The sequence below is a fragment of the Sitophilus oryzae genome, unplaced genomic scaffold, assembly GCF_002938485.1.
Source record: "Sitophilus oryzae breed Bouriz unplaced genomic scaffold, Soryzae_2.0 scaffold_1111_pilon_pilon, whole genome shotgun sequence".
Lineage (NCBI taxonomy): Eukaryota > Metazoa > Arthropoda > Insecta > Coleoptera > Curculionidae > Sitophilus > Sitophilus oryzae.
This window is the reverse complement of record NW_022145740.1, coordinates 1,901,499-1,924,783: the sequence shown is the minus strand read 5'-3', so window position 1 is coordinate 1,924,783 and position 23,285 is coordinate 1,901,499. Positions and strand designations below refer to the sequence as shown.

General features: G+C 33.4%; 1 protein-coding gene across 1 annotated transcript in view; it reads left to right on the top strand.

Moving 5' to 3' along the window:
• Positions 1-19,650, top strand: part of LOC115881560 — a 75,220-nt gene extending 55,570 nt beyond the window's left edge. The window contains exons 2-4 of the mRNA XM_030899104.1: positions 13,650-13,781; positions 17,015-17,308; positions 19,142-19,650. Of these exons, the coding sequence (XP_030754964.1) occupies positions 13,650-13,781; positions 17,015-17,308; positions 19,142-19,399 (684 nt within the window). The 3' untranslated portion in view covers positions 19,400-19,650. The remainder of the gene's footprint in view (positions 1-13,649; positions 13,782-17,014; positions 17,309-19,141) is intronic.
• Positions 19,651-23,285: the final 3,635 nt, after the last annotated feature.

Genomic DNA, 23,285 nt, shown 5'->3' with positions numbered 1-23,285 from the left:
CAGTTTTGTGACTTTTGTGGGTTTTGTGTTGTTAGTTGTCAACTCTTAGAAAATGTCTGATATGCGTACTTATTCCAATAAGGAGTTTATTACGTTTAATTGAAATATATTGATCGTTGCCATGCCTATAGAAGATAAAATCGAAAGATTATTCCGATAGAAACAGAAAAAATGATGCGTACAAGAAAATGGTTTTCTATTTAAAAGCCAGTTTTTATTCCACTTCGATCTATACCGTTCATTTAATAAATAAAAACAATAATTTGTCACATTTCCACGAACGGAACCGCAAATTCAGAATAAAAATAATGATGAATGTACGCTCTTACTTGCATCGTGTGGACACCGCACAGTGTTCCTTCTAGTTTGCGCAAACTATACCGTGCAGGCAAGTCGCCACCGTATGGCCGCCGCTTAAGATAAGTTGTACGCATTCTTTTGCGTCCAATTCCCTATACCAATCCTTTTTGTTGCTCAATACTACAGTGAGGTGTTTCTCAAAGTTGTACTTTCTAGGTTTGGCATCTACTGGGAGTTGGAGAAGTGCAATTTTCCTTTTGAGGGTGTTTCAAGCTCTTGAGCTGACAATTATCCCAGTACTGTTTCCGTGTATGATCATTCTAATAATTGTCGCATTGGTATATCCATATCTACCGTTGACAATATGCAGTGGTGTTTGGTCTAGGTGAAACAAAAAAAAAATGGCGCCGGGAGGCACGTATAGCCGCCCATACTAAAATATGTTAATATCTCGAAAACTGCAACTTTGACTGATTTTGATGTTATTACAAATTTTGTTGCAAATATTATTCCTAAACTAACAACGGATAGACGGACAGACGGACAGACGGACAGAAGCCAGACAGACAGACAGACACCATGAAAATATTTTGTATTTGGGTCATTTATGACCCAAATAACTAATTTTTTTGCCGATCCTAATAGCCTACCAACCTATTGGTATGGTCGGCTAAAAAAAATTCTGTATTCAAGGGCGAATACCTTACGAATGAAAAGATTGAACTCAAAGACAAAACACATTCACAGCAATTAGCTATATTCTAACCATTGCAAAAAGTATAAACTTCTAATGAAAAATGTTATTTTGTGCAAAATAATTTATTAAAAATAAATTTTTGAAATTCACCTCTCCAAAAAATCCTTTATGGGTATTTCGCCACTGCAAGAAAATCTACAAAATAAAATAGTTATTTTTTGTGAACACTACTGCTTTAATCCAAACGGAAACTACTTGTCAGAAATTTGGTTTACAGATATACAAATTTTCCTAACGAACAAAAAAAGCTTAACGTTTCGGAAAGTTTATCTCTTTCCGTCGTCGGAAGCAAAAAAATACAAAGAATAAAGAATACTATTTAAAATATTTAAATTCAACTATTCGAGAACACTTTAGTTTTTAAAACAGATACGTCTACAAAAACCGTTGACGTTCTGTTAAAATGGCATTATATCAAGTTAAACTTCAAAATTAACAATTACTACCTGATAACAATTACTTAATAAGGTAAAACCAAAGAGCCCCAAACTTCCTGTATGATTATTTTTAAATTTTACGTATGTTATATTTATTTATGTTATGTTCTTTGAAAGCAAAGAAGCGATTGCCATACATTACTAACATCTACAGATGCATGAGCGATACATTTATTTATATTAGATTGTATTAAAAAATCCTCTTTTATTTTTCTTTCAGAGGCTGTCGCTATTTTTGAAAAGATTAAGCTCAATTTTGATTTTATTTTTTGCCATATACTGATAGAATTCAATCAAAGCAAATTAAAATTCCATTGAAAAACAGTATAAACTTCTAATAAAAAGTCTCATTTTGTGCAAAATAAAGGAATTCATATAGATACCTATCAGCCGGGCCTCACTATGGACATTCTTTGGCCGAGGCCGGCGAACCCGTTGCGTGTGCGTAGAGAGCCGGTCCGGCCCGTTCGCCGGCCTTTTTTTTCTGCCGCCCCGGGTTCCGGCGCTGCCGACGCCGATGCCCTCCCAGATAGCAGGAGCGAACAGCTCCGTTTTAGACCCAGGCAGGATGGAAACCTGCTGTTCGTTGCGTTTGGCGATGGTGGAGGATTTGAGGGGAATGGGTAATAGCAGCGGAAAATTTGGAAAGTGGGAAAATTTGGAAAAATCCGAGGGGTGTCTCACTTGGTTAAAAAATTGGTCAAGTGCGAGTCGGATTCGCGCACGAAGGGTTACGAAGGGTTCCGTACCATTCATTATCTATACAACATTAGACACTATATTATTATAAACTTTTTTTCGGATTTAGCTGAAATTTTGAATGCGCGTATAAGTAATTAAAAAAAAATGAAGAAACACATTACTAAAAATTGTATTAATCAATAATAAATATGTAAAAGGTAAAAATAAATATGTAAAAATTACAAAAAAAAACGATTAAAAAAAAGTCGCCTTGACTAGGATTCGAATCTGCCTTACTACGGCTCCAACGTCATAGCAGCGTAAAGTCCTCGGTAAAGTCCTAACGCTTTATCCACGCGGCCACCGAGAAGTTGAAAGATTCTATGTAAAATTCTTACTTAAAAGATAATGTTTAGTGAAAGTACTTTTTTATTTATAAACACTTATTTAATTCTGTTTTCAGTATTTGTTCTTATAGCGGCAACATAGATACATTATCTGTGAAAATTTCAACTGTCTAGCTATAACGGTTCATAAGATAGACCTTTGAGACAGACGGACGGACGGACAGCGAAGTCTTAGTAATAGGGTTCCCGTTTTTACCTTTTGAGTACGGAACCCTAAAAATGTACATGTACTGCCAACATATAATTTTACTGCCAATGACTGCGAAGAAGACTACCTATGACTGCCATGTAATTATTATACCCAAGTAACATTTTCACGACTTGCGACCACATGTTTACTAAACACAACGTTGGATTAGTTACAAAAAATAGTTAGCTCCGTACCTTGGGTATTAAAATAAATTTAAACGTTTTTATAACGTTGTGCCGACGTTGGACTAGTACTGCAGCAAAGTAGAAGCTTCTGCGACGTCGAATAAACGTTGTCTTGTAACCATTTTTGCTTAAGTGATCTTTAGGTGATTCGGACAACGTAGTTAAAACGTTGGACAATAGAAAGTTTTCCGACGTCAGTTTCAGGACCTATTCCAACGTTATGCAAACGTCGTCTGTTTTACTAATTCCAACGTTGTTTAGATTTCCTTATTCTTACGTTGGTAGGACGTCGAGTCACTACCTTTTTGCAACTGTATTAAACCATAACCTTAAATCTTAAATTTTCTCTTCATTGTTCTGTTCAGTCAGACAGTTCAGTGCTGTTTTTGTTTATATAAAAAAAAACTTAATTAAAATGGGACATAAGAAAGGTACATATAAAACTAAATTTAAATATACATCGACATATATTACCGATAGTTTATTCACTCCCTCGTTTATTTAGATTATAGAGGGCGGCGCAAGCTAGACTCTAGAATGACTAAATTAGGCAATCTTGCGACTAGTATACTACCTGTTAAGGCCGAACTGCGACTTTATAGTCCAGTACGCGACTACTCGAACTACTCCATCTTAATCTCCAAAACAACAAAGTGAAAGCCGCCATGTTGTTAAATAAGAAAATGTTTCGTTCCTAAAATAACAATTCCTGCTTTTTGAATACATTAACTTGAAATATTTGACCCTAAAAACACGCGGAAACAATTTTTTCGACTGCGAATAAATTATTCTCATTTTACTAAAAAAAAAAATTCAAGAAAATTTTTAAAACTTCTTTAATTTTAAGGCCCATTAGTATTTTTCAAAGTAGAAACAATACATTTATCAATAAAGTTGTTTGCGTTTAACTTTTTTGCCTTGGGTAACGAGTTACAGAGTCGGTTAAAGACGTGTTTCAATAATTATGATCTTCAAACATCCTCCACACTTAAATACTTTTGTTTTGTTTTCCTTCACTGCCATCTGACATATGTCTCTAACTAAATCATAAAAATAATATTTTTACTATAATTATCCCAATTTAGGATAAAACGCGACTTAAACGCCATATTAGTTTTGTATTTCTGTGAATTAGGATTTTAAACAACGTTGCAGTTTGTACTAAATTAGGCTTCTAGCCAACGTCGGTATCCAACGTCGTTTCGACCCAAAAATTATTCTCCAAACTAGTGTAGATTAGGGTTGGCACGAGGTTGTGCCGACGTTGCGCCCCGACGTTTGGTCGCGTGACACAACGTTGTCCCGACGTCCAAATGCTGCTTGGGTAGGAGTGTGCCGTAAGACTGCTAATGACTGCCAGCGACTGCCAAAAAATATACAGGTAATTCCAATAGTGAGACACCCCTCGGAAAAATCCTAGTGATGGTAAAACATCCGGTATATTGAAATATAGGTTAATATCCAAGATCTTGCACCCGGTATATACTCAGTGTGTAAATATAGGATATGGTAATCGCAAAACAATTTCCGATGCACGTGATCAACTTTGAGTGACAAGCAATGGCGACAGCGCTACAAGATTGTGATGGATTTATGAGTTGAATCTTAATTTAAGAGTGACAATATATTTATTATATCATTTTTTAATGATATTTACGTTTTATTTTTAATTTAATAACTAATATTTTAGTAATTAATTGATTTGTTTGTTTTATTGCTTATTTTATTTATTACATATTGGCAAAAACTAGTCCATTATGATTGTATTATTTTAAGCGTTATTATGGGTTATTTATTTATTTATTGATGTACATCTTACAACGCCATAACTGCTAATAACAAGTAAGAGGGTGCCTATACTAATAATCACATAATTTAATAAAATCTAACGTAGAAATAATTTTGAAAGTTGTGTAATGTGCTTATCAATCAAACTTACTTCTCTGACTGCAGTCAAGGGTAATAAAGGATCTTTATTGTCACGTTCTCGTTCAAAATAGTTTATCAGGGAAGTTACAAGCTCTCTGCTTCGACTGTTTAAATGCTTCGGCATTTCCTCTACAAGTAGGAGTCATATTAACATCAAAATCAAATTTTTCATGCCAAAAAACTCCCACATGCCAATTTTCATCCAAATATTGACGTTACTTCGGAAATTATTTGAAAAAATCGAAATAAAAATGAAACTTCTACACCCTGTATCTCCGAAACTAAGTCCATTTTAGGACACATATTTTTACGAACTTTTTCACTTATTTTTATCTGCAGAATATGCTGCCGAAGTTTCCGGAATACAGTTCGGACCACCCTGTATATCAGCATTAAAGCTAAAGGCCATACTTAGTTTTCGCTATGAGATAAAAAAAGGGCTTTAGCACCTCACACCTTCGTTGTCCGTAATCTATTAATAAAGCTTCCACCCCCATGCCCAGTCTAGCTTAAAACCATAGTAACGACAATCTACCCTGAAACACCCCCACTGAGCCCTCGGTCCCTTCAGTTCTTTTCCTTTAAGCGGGAACATCCCTGCCTGACGTTCTCGACTCGACCTAAAACTGGAAACGAGGACTGGGGGGATTCTCCCTGCTTTTACTCCCACTTTAGTCCCTTTCCTATCCTTTTGTAACTACGAACCTCTGCGCTAGTTTTGTCCTCTCTGCTGCCGAATCAACCCGAAACCCTTCAGACCAACATCCAGAGCAGGGAAAAGGGGATATGGGGTGTTTTTACCCCCGAAAGTCGATGCTGAAGTGTTCTATCTCGGGTCTGACTTGAAAAAATCGGTCTGTGGTCTTTTTTCCCCATGACCGAGCAAAAAATCTGCTGGTGGAAAGAGATTAATGGCCAGGGGATAAAGAATCGAGGTTTTTTGAGGGTGTAGAGGTCAATAGGGTGAGAAATGACCAGTATTTCTGCATGTAGTAATCAATAATTATAGTGTCTGGAAAAAAGTATTTCGCCACCGAAAGACAAATCTAAAACATGGAAATAGCTTTTTATGTAACAAGTTGCGAAATGAATGTTGTTGTCGCAAAATTGTCGAGTTGGACAATGCGTCGAGTGCTTAACCCTTAAGTACTAACACCCCGTCTCACAGACGCAACGGACTAGCTGGACATATGACATCTCCACTCCTCTCCGTTTCTAATTATCATCCAACTATGTAATTTCAATACGCATCAAAACAAGTTAAAAGCCGACAGGGCAATTTGCAAAAGTGTGTAGTTTTAAAAATATTTTAGTTTAAACTGTCGATGCCGTCTGACAGACGGAGTGTTAGAGTTAACGTAAGTTTTTTTTTTCTAATTTGTGGAATGAATCAAGCACCCACAGCCTAAACATGTGAAGTATGGCTAGCAAAATTACAAGGTTACTCTTCTAAAGTGGTTTGAAGAGATTGGCAGCGATAATAGCAAAATAGTGACATAGAATCCGAATGTGGCGAAAATTTTGCTATAGACAGCGATCATAATTCTGAATTCGAATTAGAAGGTAAAAACGGTTTTTAACTAATATCTAAAGGTATGTAGCTGTGTATGTTTTGTTATATATATGACGAAAATATGGATGTGAACGATCAGTAGACTAATATCGAAGAAAATGAAGAGAACAATTTGTTTGGAAGGCGCAAAAAGTGTGTGTAGTGTGTAACAAGCCCACCTTTAGGCATTGTAATTTTTTTATTCTTTATATTTTCTTTTGTTTTTTTTTGTGCTTAATAGATATGTTTTTATATGCTAAATATAATAATAAATATAGTTTTTCATTTTCCTTTCGTTTTTTTCTATCTCGATGAGAAACAAAAATATGTCAAAAATCCAAAACTAGTACTGTTATTTCAAAAATATAAAGCATGTTTGCATAATATAAGCATTAGATATTTTTTTCCTGTAGTTTTAATGCTAATGATTCACTCCACTTACTAAAAAAATTGTTAGACACAAACAAAATATGTATTTTTTTAATGCGTCTCTCAGACGGTCTGTTAGTATAGGCGCGACTATTTCAATATGTTAGTACTTCAGGGTTAAAACACTCTTTTCGCAATGAATTTCATACAAGATTTTTTGTGAAAGCGGATAATGTGAGATTTTCATGTTATTATTATTATTTATTTTTAAACATTTTTTAAAATGTTCTGGTAATCGGTTTCTAAAGCATTGTTTATGCATTGTTTAATGACAAAGTTCTGTCAGGTTCAACGTCGCCGTATTTCCTATAAAGTTTTGTGAAAAAATTAGTGATAATGACGAGTCTTTGGATATTCAACAAGCTGCAGAAACTGCGCTATCCACATTAGTGCCCGAGAAGTCGAAAAACTTATACGAGACCACCTACAACAACTTCGAAATCTGGGTCAAAGAAAAACATGTTGAGAATTTCACAGAAAAGGTATTGCTAGCCTATTTCCTGAAGTTATCCACTACCCTAAAGCCGTCAACTCTGAGCAGTAAATATTCGATGCTCTCTCTCCGCACCATGATTTACCTGAACAGAAACGTAGATAAATAAACAAACTAGAAACGTAGAAATTCACAAACTATATTGCATTTAAAAAAAAATCTTCCGGATATTAGGCAAAGAAATCAAAAGTATTTACAAAACTGGAAATAGAACGCTTTATGAAAGAAGCCGATGACAAAGAATTCCTGTTAGCTAAAGTTGTCTTAATCGTTGGAGTATTTGGAGCATGTAGGAGGGAAGAAATCAAGTTTTTGACCGTATATGCCATTAAAGATTGTCAGTCATTTATTAGTGTGAAGATTCCGAATACGAAAACTCATTTTCCAAGAGTGTTTACGATTACTGAGGGACCAATAGATGGTATCAATTTCTTACATGTATTTCGTAAGTATGCAAAACTTCGACCACTCAATGTGATACATCAGCGATTTTTCTTGACGTATCGAAAAAATCAATGCTGTACCCTGTCAGTTGGAATCAATACAATTGGAGGTATGCCAAAAAACATAGCGGAAGTTCTTGGACTCAGCAACACCATTGAATACAGTGGTCATTGTTTCCGGCGCAGCTCTTCAACAATGCTGGCATATTCAGGAGCGGACATAACAGTTTTAAAGCGACATGGAGGTTGGCGATAAGCTTCCGGTTGCTGGAGGGTTACATTGAAATTCCACACCTGGAAGTTTTAACCGATCAAAACGTGTTTTTTTTTTGACAAATCACCATGGCAACGGAAAAATTTTAGTGAAAATTTCACACCTCTACTTTTCAACCAATAACATGCTTTAATGTTGACTAGTCACCATGGTAACTGAAAAAATTTCCGGAAATTTTTTCGAGGCGCCACGAAACTTTAGTGGAAATTTTTTGACAGTTGAAAAGGTAAACATAAGATCTACAATCATAATGTGAATGAACTACAATGTCTATATATTGAAATATTACCCATTTGAGTTTTAGCATTTCATGTAACTAAGGTTGGTAATATTTTTTATTTAAGGAAATATGTTAGATATACCTACATATGAATTTCTTCGAAATTGCCATGTTCTAAAAATATAGTTCTGCCGCCTTTATTTAACTAAAGCTGGTATTTTTCTATTTAACGAAATATGATGGATATATCTATATGATTTTTTTAGAATTTATTTCATGTTGAATTATCTTCAATGCCAAATCTTTAATGATATCGACTAATATAGCAAAATAATAACGAAACACATTTAGTAATTATAGGTTTTATTAATATTAAAAACACAATTATTGTAAATGTTTGTAGGCTGGCTTGAATTGGTGGTTTGAATCTGGGTATTTTCTGTTTTATTTTGCATTGTGCTCTGATCATGATTGAACTGGCTAGTACTTGATGAAATGCTCCTCATGGATTCAATCATCTGTTGATGATGTTCAGCGTCCAACTGTAAGTAAGGTTTGATCGACTGACTATTACTATGTCCAGTAATTTTAATGAGCTGTTGTTCACCAACTCCTTTCTTGGCCAAATTCGAAACAGCTGTTGCTCTTGCAGAATGATTGGTTATTTTAACTTTTTTAGTGTCAATTCCTATATCTGAAGCTGCTGATTTAAACCATGAAGATACAATGTTCTTACCAACTGGGCTATTCTTGTACCATCCTTTCGAATTGGGTTGATTCCAGTATGGGTTTGGTGTTAAGAATAGTCTGTCGGTTTGAATAAGATTTCCCCTTTTTTCCATCAACTTTCTAAACAAGCGAACCGGACACATTTGTGGATTTTCGAAATTTCTAATCAACCATTTACTATCCGACAGTTTTTTAGAACCACCTTGTGTGGTTTTAGAGAAAATTGGATTATATTCTATCCGACCTTTTGGGTTTCCGAAATTATCAGTTTCTTCTTTGAAGTATTGGATACAAGCAGAATGTCCTTCCCCTCCTCTCCATGCCAGCTCATGTGAAACTATGTGAAAAAATTTACGCTGCAACCCATCTGGAGTATTTTCATCCCACATTTCAATAATTTTTTTGTATTCGTCACTGGTTAAGGCTGAAGCACTCACTTTTCTTTTTGCTGAATCTCTCTGTAGTATTTTGCGCTTAGCATCGCGTGCAGCTCTGGCGGTCACAAATTCCACATCAGAAAACGGATTAAATTTTATTTTATATTTTTCGTAATAAATTTCTTGCAACTGCTTAGCAGTAGAGTTCCACATCACTTTGACCACACTTTCCTTATAATCTTCAAAATTTTTCTTTTTCATATTAAATGCGTAGTCCTCCAGTATAGTAGCCAGCTGTACTACACTCATACACTCATGAATATTATACGACTTTTCATCACAAAATTCAACAAACTGTTTCCATACACTTGATTTTGATTTTCGGGTGTTATCTGGTTTTATATTTTCAATTTCTTCTTTAATGACTTGTTGGTTTACTTTTCCAAATCGCGACATTTCGCTATACACTTCTTACTCTACGTAAGACGTTTTAAAACTAGTAATATATCGACAGAATCGCAAACAAAATGAGATGTAAAAACATGCCAATATGTCAAAACATCAATACTTTGGCCAACTTAACAAATTGAAATTATTTTAAATGTCATGTTGGATTAATATTTTTTTCAATTTAGGTGTGAAATTTTCTTACCGAATACCACGCAAGCTTAAATTATTCCTGAAATTTTCTTTTTCGGGCAGGAATATTTTAGAAAATTATCCCTCGTTTTCGACTCGGGATAATTTTCAAAATATTCGTGCCCTCAAAAAAATTTCCGAAAATAATTTAAGCTCTTGTGATATTATAAGTGAAAATTTTTTCCTTGTGGGCACCCAACAGCGAATTATACTGGAAATTTTTCTGGTTTTTATTTGTTTACATGATAATTTTGATACATTTCAATTACAAAGCTGAGATGTTTTCTATATTCTTTGGACACCTCCTTTCTTCTTAATGGCGAAAATGTAGGACTTGGAATGGACTGAATTAAATGTCTATGTCTAATGAAATATATATAATATTTAGACACTATTTTGTTCACCTTTTTTTCCATTTAGCACTTTGAATTTTGAGTTTTATTATTATGCTTGGCTGTGGAGTTTCATAAAACTTTGATAACACTCTCCTTGTAGTCTTCAGAGTTCTTTTTTCGCATGTCCCATAGTCTTCAAGAATAAGCGCCAGTTCTTCCACAAGTATATCCGCTCTGTCGAAATCATACGATTTTTCTGTGCAGAAGTTTGTAAACTGCTTCCATACGCTTGACTTCGATTTCCTAGTATTCGCGGGTGTCAACTGATTAATCTCCTGGCGAATATATTTTCTTTGCTATCGTGACCGAAGCGAAACTTTTTTTTAAGTCGTGCCGCTTGACAGCTTCAAAACTGAAATAGTTTTTAGGTGTGAGTTGGTGTGAGTGTCACTTAGTTGCCATATTAACTAAATAATGAAGTCGACCAAAAATCGAAAAATACATTTTAATTATTTGATTTTCAAACACAATTTGGTGTGGAATTTTCTTACCGAATACCACACGAGGTCAAATTAAATCCGGAAATTTTTTGACCTCTAGTGGTATTCTCGTCTTCGACTCGGGATAATTTTCAAAATATTCATGAGCTCGAAAAAATTTCCGGAAATAATTTGCCCTCTAGTGGTATTAGACTAGTGAAAATTCAATTACACTTAAAACCGAAATGGCAAAAAGAATCATGGGACAGAAAGATACGCCAAATAAGAAATTAAAAGCAATTCACGTAGAAGCAGAAGCTACCAGCATTGCCAGTACAAGAAATTTGCATATTCCCACTCCAACAACTTGCATTTTTCTTAGAGACAAAAAGTTGGATCCCTCTTATATTCACTTTAATAATTTAAATAATTGTACCTTTAAGATTTATAATAAATAAATATTTTCATTGTTTCTAACGTTTCATTTTTTACTTTTAGGCACTAGTGCCTAAACAAGTGTCACTTTTAGATACTAGTGCCTAAAAGAATGTCATTTCGAATCAATTTCGAAACGCTTTCACAAAAAAGTTAATTTTATAAAAGATTATTTATAAATTTTGTCGTTACTATTGCTTTAAGCTAGGCTGGGCTTAAATGTGTTTACAGACCTAAAGAGACGAGAGCGAGACGAGCGCGAGACATGCCAAATTTGCTAAGCGTGGACGGGTCTTGCGAGTGTCTCGCAAGACGATCTACGGAGCCTCGTTGCTATCCGTCTTCTGTAGGTTTTTCGTTAAACACCCCGTGATAATCCGAAGATTGTTTTTACTTTTTCAAGAAAGATCTTTGATTTTTCTCGGTGGTATATTCTGAGAAATTTCTTCGAGTATCTTAAACCGTTGGACCATTCCCATTCCAGGTTCTGGATGGAGTCTTTCAGGTTTTTGAGTTCTGCTTTAGGATGGTTTCTATTTGGAAAGGTTTCGTGAAGGACATGAAGCAGTAGAATAGCGGTTCTGGGTTGCGTTATGAATCCCACATTAAGTTCCAGAAGAATGTTTGATGTAATTTCGTGGACCACAGCTAAGAGAATTCTAAAACATAATACATGGCACTCATATAAAATTCAACTTTTTCAAGTGAAGATGATAATAACCGGTCGTTTACAAATGTGAACTATATATCTTTTTAACGTTTACTTTTACACAACTTTCAGACGAATGATTTATAGCTTTGTTGGAGTTCGTGAACCGTCCTAGAACTCTGCAGCGCATGCGCAAATGAAATAATGTCTTCATATTTCCTTCTACGCATACGCATCACAGTTCTAGGACGGTTCAGAATCGGTATAGTTTGTCCAACGGCAAGATCTTTGACAGTGATATATGTGTCTGTCATTTTAATTTCAAATTAGTTTATTTTATTTTACAAAGAAATAAGTTGGTACAATTGGAATGCATAGCAGGAAATTGATATATTTAAAATTTGACTGACAAATTTCAAAATATTGTGAAAAAAACTGTATAAAACTGAAAAAATCTAATCGAGTTATTTTATTTAACAAAAAACGGTAGGTATGTGTTAATACAAAACAAACAGAACAAGACACCACATACCAAAAAAATATAAAAAAGAACTATTTCTTACTTTCAAGCTTCATGAAACTTCTCGCATTTATGATTGTATTTATCAATATAACTTATAATATGTGCAAATACAAATTTGTAATATTCCGCAAGAAAAAATAAAACAACATAAATAAAACAAACTATTTTGTTAATAATAACACTTACCAAATTTTATACCTTAAAGGTTGATTAATTAACTTTAATCATAATTTTTTCAAACCAGTACCTTTTGACATTATTTTTCTGCAGTACTAAAATCCATTATTTACCTATCGTATTATGTCGATATTTTACAGCTACTCCAGTTTTTAGTATGTGTTTAGTACGGTTCTTCTACCATATACGAGATGCACTTATCTACGACGAGATGGTATACGAACTTTATTGATGGTAATTTTATTGGTGTATAAGACTTTCTACCTGGGCAGCGAGTATTAACCATAAACTGTGCTCTGGGTCTGCAGTTAATTTTCACTCGATTTTTCCTCCACTTGACTTCAAAAGACACAAAACACACGTAATAACACGAATCAAAATGCATCATCTTCCAAAACGCAGGGCATAACGCAGGGTATTTGACAAGAGTTGACACAAAATTATAACCTCTAATTTGGCAAAACTTTGACAAACGTCAAAAATCTAAAGGCGAGTTCATACGCATCGGCGTCCGTTTGTCATTCATCGTTCCGTCAAACCAATAAAATTGAAATACGATCTGTCATTTTTGAAATAAACCAATAAAGCTGGTTAAAAACAACAAGAGACGGCGCATGACGGATTTATATTTAAACCCATCCACAGTTAACTTAAAAATTATTAGAAACTTTTTTTAGTAAAATCTATAGTAAAATAAATAGATTGGTATGGGACGTCATCTGCTTTTTTTCTGTCATCGTCTGTCGAAATCTTACCTGAGAAAAAAAACAGAGTATAATAAGAGAAACCCGAATTAAGCCTATGAATGACACTAGCTGTCAACCGAAGTAATTGTTGTTGTTTTTTTGATTCAACACGAATGCAGGGATCTTTCATTCTTAAAATTCTGAGATATTAAACTTTTGGAGTGGTATTTTTGGAGATCATATCTGTTAAATCAAACTTGTTTTGATGTCGTTTTATAAATACTAAGTTTCTGTTTATTTATGTGTTTTTTCTTCTATTTCAGACTGCCAACGGGGATCCGTTATACAGAAAAGTAGCTGTGGTGGAAAACTTCTTCGATATTATCTATAACGTGCATGTAGAACTGGAAGGGAAACCTGGGAAGCATGCCGGACAGAAAAGAACTTACAGGACAGTGAGTATTATATTTAACTTATTTAATTTTAGCTCTTTATAGGACAGTACTAATTATTTTTTAGTTTCATCAAAATTGACTGCAAAAATATATAAACTAGCACAAAGGGAGCATAATATCTTCTTAATAACATTTTTCAAAAAGTTAACAAATAAGAGAGTGAGGGGGTGGTGGTCGATTTTTCAACCAGAGACTGTTATAGCAAATAGATAATATGTAATGATCTAATGTATATAATGTATAAACTTTATGTATCCTCTAACAAGAAAAAAGAGTAAAGCTTCATTGGTTTCAATTACACTTTATACTTTTTAGTTTACGATCATTCACAATGTCTAAAAAACACAATTAATTAAAATTAATAAAATATCCTAGCAACAGCCTGCGGTAGTCTGTTGTATCCATAGAGAAAGCATAATATTTAGCTTATAAAACAATAAACTTTTGATTTTTAACCAAAAATTTTTCTTGACGGGTGATAATCAAAGGCCAAAATGACATTCCGCGCAAATTTTGAAGTATAATTAGTGGAAAAGTCAAAAGTTTGTTAACTTTTTCCACTGACTGAAAATTACTACCACTAATTATGACGTCCTGAATGCTTGCAATAAAATTAGGTGATCAAACTTCTACGGCTAATTGAAACTACTCATTTATTCCACTGATTTCGAGGTTCTGAATGAAGCTTAAGTTCATTTTGATTATCTCTGTTAGCTCTCTACTCAAAAATATGCCCACATCAAGTAAATTAAATTTTGTTTGTTGGAGGGAAACTCGCATCCTATGAGAAATGGTCGAAAATATTCAGGATATGTTAACGATTTTAGAAAATATCATCCGAGTAAGCACTACCATTGCACGCAGGCCGCTATCTCCTGTTCGGGACTTAATATCTAACCGACACTTTTCGACAAGTCGGAATTAACTATCTCTGCGCTGTGGTTGTCATTTTGTGGATCTGCCCAAGCTCACCTGATGATGGAGTAGGGCTCCGAAACCGGTAGTGAGAGCAGGTTGATCCACATTATGACAAACATAGCGTAGAATTAAATTTCTATATAAGCAGTTAAGTGGCAAGAATCCTTATATAATTTTATTATATACCTATACTGCAAGAAATTTGTTTTCTATTTTATAAGTTGGCTTGCCTGAAAAAAAAAGCCTTTTACCATCTTTTTACTATCGATAGTTGCGCCCCGGTGGTACGAAAGTACTACCATTGCACGCAGGCCGCTATCTCCCGTTCGGGACTTAATATCTAACCGAAACTTTTCGACAAGTCGGAATTAACTATCTTTGCGCTGTGGTTGTCATTTTGTGGATCTGCCCAAGCTCACCTAATGATCGAGTAGGGCTACGAAACCGGTAGTGAGAGCAGGTTGATCCACATTTTGACAAACATAGCGTAGAATTAAATTTCTATATAAGCAGTTAAGTGGCAAGAATCTTTATATAATTTTATTATATACCTATACTGCAAGAAATTTGTTTTCTATTTTGTTTTTATATTTTTAAATTTTTATCGTACGAAAATTTTTATCGTTGAAATTAGAAAATGGTTAGACGTCAATTATTACCTATAATATGACACACAGCGAACTCAATATCACCAAAATTTACTGGTCGAATAATCAACCACTTTTTCACATGTTTTTCGCGCCAATTCGGCCAATTTATTAGTTGGTTAAATTGAAGTGGTCGATTTAGCGTCCATCGACCTAAAGAGGGTTAAATATATTTAATTTAATATAAAAAAATTCTAAAGCCTGTCATTTTTCCATTTTTGACATATGACACAAATATATGTTTTTTTAAATGGAAACCATAGTTGGCCATGGCTTCATAAAAAGCGCCATTTTTTAAGCTTTTCAGCGATATAAGCTATAATATGCTTTTAGAGTTATAGCCAATTCTTATCTTTCTTGACTAATTTCACTTAGTGAGCCATGGAAACAAGTTCAATCGTCGTTGCTCTCAGAAATGTAAAACTCAAATCGTCACATCCAAATTTTGTAAATTAAAATAAACAAAAATTACAAAAATTTATTTTCAAAAGTTACTGAGTTATAGCCAATTCTTATCTTTCTTGACTAATTTCTCTTAGTTGGCATAGTGTTCTTATTTTGTTATGATTTATAACTTATAAAAAGACAAAATATATTATTGAACGGCTCTTTACAATTTACATTACACAAATAAAAACTTAAAAAAATAGTATCACTACATACACTTTCAGTTATTTTAGAAAAGTTTCAAAAAATCGGCCATAAGATATAAATAATTTATAACATTTCTATCATTGTGGGGGGGGGGACTCTATTAATGCGCGAGTATCTAAATTTAACTTTCCTAACATGTCTTGAAAACCCTTCTCTAAAAAGAACGTAAGTAACGTCCACCAGTCAACGTATCCTCGAAATTGTATGGACAAGAAAAGTTAAACCAATAATCCTATACGCTTTTCTTCATTTGAAAAATTCATATTTACAATTTTTGTTTATTTTAATTTACAAAGTTTGGATGTGACAGCTTCACATTTGTGAGAGCAACGACGATTGCACTTGTTTCCATGGCTAACTAAGTGAAATTAGTCAAGAAAGATAAAAATTGGCTGTAACTCAGTAAGTTTTGTGAAAAATGCATATTATAGCTTATATCGCTGAAAAGCTTAAAAAATGGCGCTTTTTATAAGGCCATGGCCAACTATAATGGCCAACTATGGTTTCCATTTAAAAAAACATATGTTTGTGTCATATGTCAAAAATGGCAGGCTTTAGAAAAAATTGGAGAACATAAACTCATTATGGATGTGATAATCTACAACTTTTATCTGAAAACTTTTTGTCTAAAATAGATTATAATGAAATTAGGAACAATTTTAAAAATAGCCAAAATTTGTTTTTTTCGAAATATCTAGTAAGCCATGAACTATTTTAAAAATCTGAAAGGCGCATATTTATGACTCCACAAAACTGCAATTCTTTTCCCATTTAACCGACTCTCTATCTTCAGTAGTTTCCGAGATACCCATAGAGAACATCGTAGGAAACTCACCCCGTATATCTGTTACAAAGCAACATTATATTAGTAATTATCAACAATGTTGTAATAATCATTAGAATTGTACATTTTAGTTATACTGATGGTGTTTTAATGATACCTATAGGTAATTTAATGAAATACCATATTATTATGGTATATTAACTATAATATAACGGCATTCTTTTTTCCAGATAACGGAAACTTACGCTTTTCTGCCCCGCGAAGCTGTTACCAGGTTCCTCCTCGGCTGCGTGGAATGCCAAAAGCGTCCTCGATCTGTCTCGCCCACGGTGGCCATTTTGCCCACGCCCAGCCCTAGTCCTACTTCACCCATCGTTATCCAGACACATACTCCCACATCCGATGGGTCATCTTGCGAGATGCCTATGGAGAATAGGCTCGAGCTGAGGGAGGAGGTGGAGAAGGTAGAAGAGAAAAAGGAAGTGAGGAATGGAGATGGAATGAGACAGCGTGGAATACCGAAAGTAAGTGTTTGTTTAATTTATCCCCTAGTCTGGTAGGGCATACACACATTCATGGTAGAACATGGTATCATACCCATGATATATATAGGGTGACAATTTGAAAACGAACAGTATTTAATATTACCTCTACCGATGATAGTATGAAAATTTGGCGAAATATACAATTTGGCGATAATTACATATCAAGGGGGACAATTTTTGAGGCATTTGTTGTCGTGTTACTTTTTACTTTCAACTTTTTGACCCCCAGGGCATCTACCCCTAAAATTTTAAATGGCAACCACTATTTCTTTTACCATTTTTGTGTTCCTTATAAAATTCTCAAAAAATAATGCAGTTTATGCAGAATTCTATAAGAAATACAAAAATAGGGGTTGCTATTTAAAATTTTGGGGGTAGGTGCCCTGGGGGTCAAGGGGTTGAAAGTAACACGACAACAAATGCCTCAAAATTTGTCCCCCTTGATATGTAAATTGACGTGTTTCACCAAATTTTCATACTATCATCTGTAGAGGCAATATTAAATACTGTTCGTTTTCAAATTGTCACCTTGTATATCTTTCCAAGTCTTCTAATTAGACTTGGAGAGATCAGACATCAACTAGTCTACATATATAAAATGCTAATGTTTATCTGTGTCGTCTCTACTGAAGTAACGACTTGCTCTAGAAAGTTGTTTTTTTAACAGATAGCTAATTGGCTCTTCTAAAAACTGTCGTCGCCGGATTTTTTGGTTTTTATTTAATTAAAAAAAAATAAACAGTTATAAAGTTAGTTCATTCTCACAAAGTGGTGGCCCATGGTAAAAACTTAATGTTAAAATGGAAAACACAGTCCAAACCACTATCAAAAAATTCTTTATTCGTGACCGGTTTCGGCAATTCCAGCCATCATCAGACCTTTTTCAAACCAGCTGTTCGTTTGACTTACATATATTTCTGGTTTGAAAAAGGTCTGATGATGGCTAGAATTGCCGAAACCGGTCACGAATAAAGAATTTTTTGATAGTGGTTTGGACTTTGTTTTCCATTTTAACATTAAGTTTTTAAAAAGTATTTTTTTTCCTGATGTCGCGTCGTGGCGGATGCGCCAGGCTTCAACTAGTATTTTAATAAAAATGTGTCATAAAAGAACACAGATAAATACTACACAATTTACTCTAGATGTATCATAGATCTCTCTCTTATAATGTATGGTGCATCGGAAGGCGGGACATAGGAAATCCCATGTAAATTATGAAAAGGTCTAATATTATCTCCCCAGATGATTTTATGTAAAAATTGTATTAGACTTTTTTGAAGAGGCGTTAAAGTTGTACTGTCGTCTAGAATTTCTTTTTATTTGGAATGCCTATTCCAAATAAAAATCTGCGAACTTATCGAAACGGGAACACTATTTCCAGCAAAATGCCGTTTAACCATCGTAACTTTTTCAGAAGTTGCGAAATTCATAATTATTTTATACGAAATAACTCTACTACCTTCAAATTTTTGTAAATAAAATGTCACATCGAATTTGACAATGACACAATCACGTTTTTGCTGGTATTTTAATTGCAGCGCTCTGGACCGTATTATAAATTTTACTAATTTGACGGTAGATTTTTGCAAATAACTTTTAAATGACTATTCCAAATGAAACGAAATTCTACAGAAAAGTACAACTTTAACGCCTTTCAAAAAAGTCTAATACAAATTTTGCATAAAATTATCTGGGGAGATATTTGACCTTTTTAAAATTAATATGGGATTTCCTATGTCGCGTGTTCCGATGAACCACACGGTATATGTTTAATATTGCTTTTTTTACAAAATTTATATTATTTTATTACAGTGCAGATCAAAGAAATCCCTTACCAAAGAACCCACCCCGAAACTCTGGTCACCGGTGAAATGCATTGAACAAGACAGAGACAAACTGGTCCATTTGCCTGGGAACATCGATTATTCCATGCCTATCACCACCACTTATCTCAAATATATGAAAAGTCTGGGCTGTAAAGAGGAGGAAGCGTTGAACTTTGACAGCAAGCACGTGAGTCTTGTCGTTAATCAGTTCCTCCGTGAGATTATTAACCATTATTATCATTGATTAGGTTGATTTTTGATTTAATTTTTTTTAAATTTATTACCTAGTTAGAGAATACTAAAATATTTGGTTGATTTTGAAGTAGATATATTATCAGGTTTCAGCTGGTGTTAATTTTATTATTATTATTGTAGACTTTCTGTACCTTATGTGAATTTTATTTCATTTAGTGGTGGCTGGTTTTGGTTCACCATAAAAAGTATGACTTTAATTCCTAATATACACTCACCGGCAAAAAAATCCGGCCACTAAAAACTAGTCCCAATTTCAAAGTTGGATTTCTTGCCCATCATTGATTAGATTTTGATGATTTTTTTTATTTGTAAATTAATTCCTTCTTAACGCACGCTACGTCAGAAATTTTTATTCCGAATTTATTTTGAGCATATACAGGTCACAACAATAAGACGAAGTTTTTTGCCAGAACTTTGGAGCACCCTGTAGGGTGCAGCAGCTCTAGTAGCTATTGCTAAATCAAATCAGATTATAGCCTCATCTTTTCTGACCATTTTATTTTTTTAATCACAACATTATCTCTGTTTGTATTGGAGATACGCTGCTTTAAAACAAACGCCTCGAAAAAAGCTTTAGTCCATTGCTCAATATCCCAATTCATATGTAACGCGCTAACTGGAGACGTGTTCGACGATGTCTTGGAAGTAGCTGGGATCCTGTGGCAGGCCTCTATCCTTGGAGACAAGCTGTTGTCTTTTAGTCTTCGACGGATTGTTCTCTCACTAACTTGAGTTCTACGCACGGCTTGTAGCATCAGATATTGATTCTGAAACGCTGTAATTCTACGATTTCGTAAAGTATTCAGGACAATAAAGCGGTCGTCAATTGCATTTGTCTTCCGTTTTCTTCCGGAACCCAATCGCCTGGTGAAATTTCCCGTTTCCATATTCCGATTCCAAGCACTGTTGTTCGAGATATACCCAGGGTATCGGACTCATTACATTGACTTCGGCCATCCTCAATTAAAGCCACAATACCAGCAACATCCGTCAAATAAATGGCATTTTTTAAGTTACAACCGTAGTTGTCATATTGCAAATACTCATAAATCCGTTTTCGCCTATGTCGCGTCGCCTTGATTACTTATACATAAAACTTTCTGCCTGCGAAGCATTTTTCCGAGACGTTCGTTTTAAAGCAGAGTATCTCCAATACAAACAAAGATAATGTAATTAAATAAACAAAATGCTCACAAAAGATGAGACTACAATGTGATTTGATTTAGCAATAGCTACTACAGCTGCTGCACCCTACAGGGTGTTACAAAGTTCGGGCAAAAACTTTGTCTTCTTGATGTGCCCTGTATATGCTCAAAATAAATTCGGAATAAAAATTTCTGACGTAGCATTCGTTAAGAAGGAATTAATTTACAATTAAAAAAAATCATCAAAATCTAATGATTGGTTCGCGAGAAATCCAACTTTGAAATTGGGACTAGTTTTTAGTGGCCGTTTTTTTTGCCGGTGAGTTTATTTTACATGACTTTTATGACGTACAATTGGGTCATAGGTATACATTTGAAATAGTTAAGGATTATAATTGATTATAACAATCTTCAGGATCGTACAGTCACAGTAATATAAATCATAACCAAATAAACTTTTATAAACATATTATACATAAAATATGATTAGTACTTGTAGAATTTAGAATTTACAAATTTAAAAAATAAACAATAAATGGGGTGTATTTAAAATGTCCATGTTTAATTTTTAATCATCGAAGGTACTGCACATATACTAAAGGTATTTTGACAAATAGATCAATGATAATAGATCCCCACGTTGGGCGCCAAAAATAAGAGCATAACGGTTTTTGTTATTATCAAACACTTTTATACGGCGGGTTGAACTGTTCGGAGAGTTGGGTTGTGGATTGCTTGTCATATTTTAATAAATAAAGGGAAGAACTCGGTAGGCTTCATAGCAGCAAACACATTTACCCCACACAAAATATCACTAGCCACCACTAAATTTGATTGTTATTAATTATAAACAAGTAGCTGAATACTAGATTAATTATTTAGTAACGAAAGACTGCCCTTCAGTAGTTTTTTTTATTTTGATTATTCAGTATATATGTTTTATCGTTGTCATTTATATTTTATTAGATTTATTTTCTATTTATTTTTATATTACTATTATTAGTCGTAGAACGTAGTCTAGATAAATTTTTATAGAGTAGTTTTATCAATGATAGATATGTTCATGTTTTGATATAATTATCTTCTTGAAAATAAAATTTATGATTTTATACTTTAATTAAACGTGCTTATTGATCATTTTTAAATGTTGTAACTAATATAAAGGCATACAATGCCGTTTTACCCGTTAAGTTATTTAACATTAAACCTACATAAACATATTCAGACTACTAAAACGTAATATTATATTTATATTACGTTATTAGTAGGCTAAATATTTTTTTTTCTAAAGCGTGTTTAGACAAGATTATGTTTATAATAATTAGTAAAAACTGCAATTGTGTATTATTATTGTTTATAATGCTATCTACTACACAGGGTCCGTCTTAAATAAAACTATTTTTAGGGGTAGTATATTTTGACCCCAGAAACACGATTATGATTGATTTTTTTTAAATTTCGAATTTTTTGAAAAAAAAATTGATTTTTTTTAGTTTTTAGTTAAAAAACATAATTTCTTCATATTATGGCAACATAGGTAATGGATTAAATTTACAAGAACAAAAAACAGAAAAAATCCAGTGGTTCTCAAAATTTAAATAACAAAAAATTTTTTTTGACATTTTCAAAATCAATAACTCGTTTATTTTGGACTTATTTGAAAAATGGTAAAGAGAAAATATGTTTCTTTTATCGAGATCTATCAGTCCTGAAAACAGTTGCACTTATTTAAGACTCACCCTGTATCAGAGTTAAGCGAAACGATTTTACAGATCTGACTAAAATAACTAATACGGGTCTGGAGATACAAAAGTTTTCAACTGATTATAATATTCTTAATTGTTTCATTATACTTTAAGCTGAATATTAGTAAATTAGAAAATTTTATTTAATTTATAATTAATCTATTTTATTCGTGCGACTTAAAGATTTAAAACACCAAGATAAAATTTCACAAAGACACAAACAGACGAAAGTCGAAGTAAGTATAACAACCAAGTTGAGATAAATAAAATTAATTAATAGAAGAGGTATCAGGGATTGGATGGACAAAAAATTTTGCAGATAATTTTCTGTTGGTAAAACTAAAGCAACATTTAATAAACGGAAGAAAATATATATTTCGAAGTTCTTTTAAGTTTAATATTAACTTCATTTCTCATTATACTTGTTTCATACTCTTCAATTTTAACAGATATTTGAATAATAATTTTTCAATTGTGTAGAACAATTCGAACAAAGCATAAATAGGTGAATAAAACAAATAAATATCTGTCTATACATATAGAAAAAAGAAGAATTTGATAAATAAAAAGTAACTAATCACTTCTTCATTAAACTTACCTTAACCATATTATGAAAAGTTTAAAAAAAGTAATAAAGTACCATTTATGTAGATAGATTTACTGAACAAAAACGCTAGTTAATAATTATAAAAAAGGTGGTAAGCTGGTAAGGTGGTAGTTAGTGGTGTCGGTTACATACACACTTAACCACTTTTCTTCAGACGTTTTTCCCAGGAAATTATAGGTCGCACCTGTGCAACTAACTTATCTCTGTCCACTAATCTCAACTAACACAGCCAGTGACAAAGCTTTTGGTACTTTTTCGCTACTAACACAGTAAGTATATTTGTAGTATATTGTCTTTATAGGTTAACAGGTAAAAATATATTTAGTCGAATTATTTTAAACACATTATTTATACATTGGTTTTATTACAAGTATGCGG